A 7,121-nucleotide genomic window follows, 5' to 3' on the forward strand; every position below is an offset into this window, starting at 1 on the left:
GAGGGGCGGGGCTCGTGGGTTTGAGTTTTGTCTGTAGTTGGTCAGAAACGATTATTGTAAATTACAATACTCCAGTTTTTACTCTTCACTTTGCATTTGCTTTTAATAAGGGCAATCTGTGTCAAATTATTGTCCAGACCACTGCTAAAGCAACGGTTGTATATGAGGCACAAGATATACGTTACTTTTCTCAGCGCATTTCAACGTGGACCAATCACGGTGATTTGTGATTGTTGGGTTCGAATTAAAAAAAACCTTTTATACAAACAAATTGAGTAAGTATACATGTGATTGTCAGCTGGCATGTCTGGCATGTCTATTGAGATATAAAAAAATCAGTTTGCATGTCTGTTTAGTATAAAAAAACGTGTTGACATTTTAATGCGGCGCAATTGATAGCCTGCCTTAATAGGCCATCATGCACCCCCTGGAGGAAAAATGCTGTATCTTAGCTGTAAACATCACGCGTCTTTAACTAATTTTCTTTGACTGCCTCATTTCTTTCAGTGGTGCTTTCAATGGTGTACACTGCCATGTTTTGTTCAATAGGCCCATGGTCTGAATTTTACATAGACTACACTTTGCAGCATCTGAAAAATAATAACTATTTTACCTAAATAAGAGGAATCATACAAAATTACTGACCTGCCTAAGATATTTATCAAAAAATATGTTTATAGTTAAATATGTTTAAAATAATTTATAGACAAAAAGGACATACATTTTTCTTTTGTTGGTGTTCCCAAGTTGTGTGTTTTGAAGAGTTAAACTGCTTGTTCTTCAAAAAAATCTTTCAGGTTCCACAAATTCTTTGGTTGTTCAGCATCTTGAGTTTGAGCTCTTTTCACACATCTTTTCACACTGATAACTGCTGGGGGACTCATACACAAATATTACAAATGGTTCAAATACTCATTGATGTGCCTGAAGAAAACACAAATCTTTTCATTTTAATTTGAAGATCAGGGTAAATTTAATTTGTCTTCTGGGAAACATGTCTACAAAAAACAGCTACTGGCAGGGACAAACTTTGTTTAACAGTATTGATGATTTCATTATCTTTACCGTAAAAGCTAAATACAATGTATTTCACTTTAGTTTTTCATGTGATGCTATTTCAGAACATAGGTTCATCATATTTTAAATAGATTCTTAAATTTGTAATTCCACACCACATATACCATCCTATCTTAAATCAGACTCCAAACTAAAGGAAATGTACATAAATGCAATGACAAGCAGCTGAGGCTCCAATGTTTTTAGGAGAGAGTAGAATGGGTCATGGGTCTGTATAAACATGCTAGTTATGGTTTTGTTGTCATAATCTAGACTTCAAGTAAATAACTGGAACAGGAGCGGTTACTGCTATCTTTACCCAATATATGTCATTTCCTTATGTCAATTACAAATTATTCTCATTTTATTTACGTGCTGAAGCTATTTCTACCTTGCGTTTGGTGAGTGTTACTTTTAAACAATATTATTTTATATATCTGTATACAGTAAACAGAAATGGATGCTTGAATGGCTGGAGAACCCAATTCTTTGTGTGTAAGAGTACTTTATTTCACAAAGTATACATACATTGCAATGGAATACTTGAATGTGTTGATCTCTGACATCACATTGTGATTTTTACATTTTTAAAATCTCAATATAATGTGTACAAACAAAGACATTGGGAGTTTGAATAATGCTTGATTTAAAAAAAAAAATGGCATTATGGTAATAGAATTGTTCTGGGCTAGGAACAATTCAGTTCCTAGCCCAGAATATCCAAGCAAACCCAGGCAGGAACAGTGCTATGAGTACAGAAGAGAATAGATTCACTCCATTATTGTCCAGGATGGGTTTCCCACATATTCTTTTAACACTCGGTGACTCATAACTCACAACCTTCCCAATGGATTCATCATATCCTTGATGGAAAAAAAAATAAATAAATCAAACACCAAGATAACAATACAGAGTAGGTGACAGCATTTTCAAAGATGTGGAATTATTACATTTGATTTTACATTATAAACATCTATAGGCACTGATTAAAATTTTGATACTGGGATTTTTAGATTCAGTAATCATTCAGTGCTTTCCGTGTCCACTGCACTGCACAGCACTGTTAGTAAGGCTATTGCAAGAAACTTGCAATAATTATTGTGGTTGAACACGGGGGGAAATCTACAAATTTATTTACTCTATTTGATTTTATTTACCTTCAATAATAATAAGACAGATTACCTGAATACTGCATGGTTGCACCAAGGAATGAATCTAGCAGAGATCCAAACAGTCCAGCTATTGCTCCATATAAGATGATAGGCCACTGAGGAACTGCTAAGTGCAGATCTTTTACCAAAAGGAGCTGCGTGAAGTAGTACGCTGTTGCCACTGTGCCTCCACCCAAGACACTGGCCACTAATCCAACAGTAGTGACTCCGCCGTTCGTGCCTATAAACCATTGTATATCAGTTAACACTCACCAATCCTCCAAATGTGAAAAAAAAAAAATAGAGACAGGCTACACTATGAACTCAATTGCCAAAATGGAGGCTATTATGTTCTGTCACTGTTTTGCCAATTTATTATTTGCAATGTTGGGGGTTGAAGGCATTGTGGTTTTAATGTTGCAGCTGATCTGGTGTATGCTGACACAAAGTGGCAAATGGCATGGGAATTTGCTGCCATTATTTTATGACTTTCATCAGTGTCATAGTGAGAATAATGTACGTTTTTATGAAAGTAAGTATGAAATATGTTGAGTGCTCTGACTCAAAACAGCTGATGAAAAGAAATAGCTGAAAGGTTATCCACTATATACCTTACCAGCTATATTGGGGAAAAATCAGAATTTGTATCAGAAAAATCCAAAGTATCAAAGTATTTTTTTAAATAAGATTTAACTGGGGCTACTACTCCTTCAAAATTAGATTTTATTGTAAATACATTTAAACCTATACTGTTATTTTGATAATCTGAATTATTTATGATATTTTTGTTTTGGCTAATACAACTTTTGAGTAGCCGGACTGCTGAAAAAAGTCAATCAGATCCTGGACATTGGATATTGCATGTTGTTTTTCAAAACATCTGTGGAATCAGTCCACAACGTATTTTACTAAAAATGTTCTGCTAATTTCAATCATTTAATTTTTGAAATCTGTACCTGCTGGGACATATTTCCAAGTGGTGATGAGCCTGGGCTTTGTCTTACTAAGCACAGGACCAACTTCAGAAGCCCAGGTGTCCCCTGTGCTGCAAGCCAGGGCTCCTAAGAGTGATAAGCACATCCATGAAGCAGAATATTGCTTCCCAAAATCCACAGGTATTTCACCAGGGCCAACTTCAATCATATAGAGCAGGGCCAATTCAGTAGGAACTCCTCCATTACAGAAAACTTGCAACCAGTTTCTCCGGCCTCCTACAGAGATTAAAGACACACAAGTAATGTTATTAATGAGCATTCTGTACAGGAACAAAAAAAAAAAAGCTTAAGCTCAAAGCTTACTCATTAAATACTGGTATATTGTTATTTGCACTTAATCGTGAATCAACAACTCTTTTTGTCTTTTGAAATCATATATCTCTAAAATAACCAAAAAAAGAAACAGCTCTTTTTCAAGACACTATAATTTAAAGATAATTTTGTAAAACCCAAATAAGCTTTACAGATCTTTATTGGAAATGGTTTAATTATTTCAATACGTAAACATTAAATTTGCTTTAAAGGGAAGTGAACCAGAAGGGAGTAGGTGGCATTTTTGGTGAAATGTATGTATGTATGTATATGTATATGTATGTGTATATATATATATATATATATATATATATATATATATATATATATATATATATATATATATATATATATATATATATAACAAAAGCTCTTAATGAGATCTTTCTACTAGCAAAGTACTGTTATCCATGAGTGTACAAATTTGTATTAGAAAAAAAATGAAATCAGCGCACAAAGTCAAATAAAACCATGATAGAATTCTTGTTTTGGCTCTCCTGAAAAGTTGGTGAAATGTCACTTAGTTCTTTTTGGTTCTCACCTCTCAATATGCACCTATACTACTGAACAGTTTAGACACACAAGTCATGATTTGCGTCCTCTGTGTCCCTCCACATTAAACTGCTTATGCTGTTTTGTGTCAGCCAGACCACATGGACCCCATTATTTGTGCCCTCTGTGTCACTCCACATCAAACTGCTTATGTTGTTTTGTGTCAGCCAGACCACATGGATATGCTGTTTTCATTCAAATCAAAGCGTGAATACATGTAGAATGCGTATCCTAGTTTGCATTCAGCTGATACTCTAAAATGGCTCTATGGTGATGCGGTGAGACACAGAGGAGACAAATTGTTGAATAAAGTTGTTATTTTTATTTTCTTTGCTTACAAAAAGTTTTCATCACTTCATAAAATTCAGATTAAACCACTGATGGCAAATGGACTATTTTTGACGATGCCTTTCATACTTTTCTGGGCCTTGACAGTGTGCATTATTTGGCAGTCAACGGAACAGTCAAAAGACTAGTTTTCATCCAAAATATCCTAAATTGTGTTCAGGGCTTTCATGGTTTTGGAACGACATGGGAGTAAGTGATTAATGACAATATTTTCCTTTTGGGGTGGAGTAACCCTTTAAGTCAATTTCTACATATACCACATTTTAATTTTACAGGTAGGAAATAAATACTTCTGTAAATAAGTATCTATAAATTCAGAATAGAATCATTAATTGAAATTGGACTGAGTCTCATTGTAAACTCTTCTGAATTCACTCAAAATTTGTTTTCTTGTCTACCTACAAAGTCAAACCAATACTCCAAATTAATTTACAACGGTACAATTAGCTATTTTGACTACAAAGATAAACAACAAAAATAAAGAAATAACACATAAAAATTAATCTGAAATGTCAGAATTGTCCAGTAAAGAACCACACACACCTTCTTTATAATCTGAGTCAATTTGTTTTTTGATGTCTCCTTTCCACTTGGTTAGTCTGCTGGACGTGACAAAAAAGGTCAACAAAGCTCCAAAAAAGCTCATGTTGGCCATAGTAAGAACAAAGCCAACCAACATCGCTGCAAAGAGATGAAGATTTGTTAATTTTCAATTTATTAATCTAGTTATATACAAGATCAGTAATGCAGTCACAGCAAGAACAAGATTCTTTGTTTTTTATTATAGAATATATTGAGTTTATGTTTTAAATATTCACTTTCACAAATGAGCTAATGTCAAATTATAGCTACAAGCAGCAATTGAGCTTTCTGTGCGAAAAAGTACCTCTTCTGATCTATGACAAATGTGACATTAAAATGACCCCATTAAAAGTTGTAATCTCAAAATATATTTCTCACCTCCTATGGCACCACCATGATCAAGATTTTTGCGTTTATAGGCTCTAAATGTGATGAAAAGAGGGACAAGCACAGAGAACAGCCACCGCCATGGGGATACTGGTTCCAGAGTACCTGTAAAACAGTATTTTTTTATGGAATGAACTGAATAAGAATCCTTAAAATTTTACATTACAATACAATTTTGCTAATTACAATACTAATTACTTTTCCATGCATATCCAGTAATATAAATGAAATGTGCACTTATTTGGAAATATCTACATTTTGATTTTGCTCGCAGTGCACTTTGTATAAACGCATACTTTAACGTTTACATTTAAACAACATCTTTGTAATTTGTTGCCATACTTAATTGTCACAATAATATCTACTCAGTATTTTCCTACTAATAGTTTTAACTTAGTGTTCTTCTTTAAACACACAATAATAGCCATTTTTTTCTGTGTTGGGACATCATGGTTATGTCTAAAAGCTGAAAGCTCTAGGGATGCACCAAGTGTGTAGATGGTGGAAAGAATAATGTAGAAGTGTCAATTGTTACAAATTTTTGTCACAGTAAAGTTCAAATAAGCTTACATTTAGAAATGTTTCCATAGGAGGCCCTTTCATACACAATATACTGACTGACTGGGCGATAAGGCTGGTTTAGCACACAACCTTTATGTATTCAAAAAGAGCTTAGAAAGTGAACTCTCACCATAGTATGTGCTGGCAGTTATGGAAAGGATCCAAAACGATAGAGAAATTGCCAGTGTGAAACAAAACACGATCATGTACGCCATCATCCTGATGTAATCTTTGATGAATATGCCATCCTCAAATTGCATGTTCATTGAGGAATGCAAAGCTACTGAGAAAATCAGATGGAACAGAGTTTAATGTCAAGAGTGTTGTTTATTTTTTTCATTTTATGTTAAAAGGGACTGTTAATCCCACTGTTACCTCCTCGTACAACGTTTCTGTACAGCTCCATATATTGAATGATAATAACTTAACATTGACTTAATAGTAGTATACTAACAACCGTGTTTTACAGTATCATTCTGAATAGAAAAAAAGAAACAAAAACATTTTAAGATCTGTGGATGCAATTTATTGTACGTTTACAGTGTTAAATATAACTGTATTAAGTATGGTAATTTGAAGAAACGATTATGATTTCTGTATATTGGCAGTCTATATATGACACTGAACAATAAACTACAGTCAAAAACACCTGAAATAATCCTGGCGCAAATACTTGTTCCCGACTTGTTCCATGTTTCCCGATGTTCAGCCACGTTTGACAGTTTGTAAAAGTAATATGAGTAAAAACACAAAGCTGATTTCTCTGTGAACAAATGGACTGATTTCCGGTCAGCTCAACTAAAACAGCGCCGCCCAGTTGACCTATCAGGATAGAAACATACGGAAGAGAAAAATGGCAGCTTTACCTTGATTGGTGGAAATCATCTGTCAATCGGGCGGGATCTACGTGTAGTATCTTCTTTACTGTTATGTAGCTTCACAAACGCCTCTAGTGCCACCTAGTAAATGTACTGCAACCAGACCAGAGAAACTACAGCCATTATTATAGTGAAAATAAGTTTCTTCAGCGCAGCGCAGCGGACCTTAAGAAAAATAATAAATCTTAAAATAAATAAATTTTTCAAATGCTACTGTCTGTATTTTGTTAATATATAACATACAAAAATAAACGCGTCACAGATTTTTTTTTTTTTTTTTACATAAGCACACTACATTT

At 34.0% G+C, this 7,121-nt stretch overlaps 1 protein-coding gene across 3 annotated transcripts; it reads right to left on the minus strand.

Moving 5' to 3' along the window:
* Window positions 1-1,544: 1,544 nt before the first annotated feature.
* Window positions 1,545-6,844, minus strand: tmem19 (transmembrane protein 19). Of its 3 annotated transcripts, none has more exons than XM_043236016.1 (7): window positions 6,811-6,844; window positions 6,075-6,224; window positions 5,375-5,488; window positions 4,958-5,095; window positions 3,164-3,418; window positions 2,239-2,448; window positions 1,545-1,919 (listed from the first exon to the last, which is right to left on the minus strand). In XM_043236016.1, exons 1-7 carry the CDS (start codon window positions 6,827-6,829, stop codon window positions 1,756-1,758), a joined length of 1,050 nt encoding a protein of 349 aa, XP_043091951.1. In that variant the 5' UTR covers window positions 6,830-6,844; the 3' UTR covers window positions 1,545-1,755. The 3 variants fall into 3 exon arrangements, with proteins under 3 accessions (XP_043091951.1, XP_043091953.1, XP_043091952.1); XM_043236018.1 differs by lacking the exon at window positions 6,811-6,844 and adding an exon at window positions 6,594-6,750; XM_043236017.1 differs by lacking the exon at window positions 6,811-6,844 and adding an exon at window positions 6,594-6,750 and having other exon boundaries at window positions 6,075-6,227.
* Between the last annotated feature and the right edge of the window lie 277 nt (window positions 6,845-7,121).

The sequence above is a fragment of the Puntigrus tetrazona genome, chromosome 4 (genome assembly GCF_018831695.1).
Source record: "Puntigrus tetrazona isolate hp1 chromosome 4, ASM1883169v1, whole genome shotgun sequence".
NCBI classification, from domain to species: domain Eukaryota; kingdom Metazoa; phylum Chordata; class Actinopteri; order Cypriniformes; family Cyprinidae; genus Puntigrus; species Puntigrus tetrazona.

Bases quoted from the DNA above. Each gene is read 5' to 3' on its own strand.
- tmem19 (XM_043236016.1), bottom strand. The intron at 5,489-6,074 runs GTGAGAGTTCAC...ACTGTTTTACAG, and splicing joins AACTGCCAGCACATACTATG to GTACTCTGGAACCAGTATCC. The intron at 2,449-3,163 runs GTACAGATTTCA...AATGGTTTATAG, and splicing joins TTGGAAATATGTCCCAGCAG to GCACGAACGGCGGAGTCACT.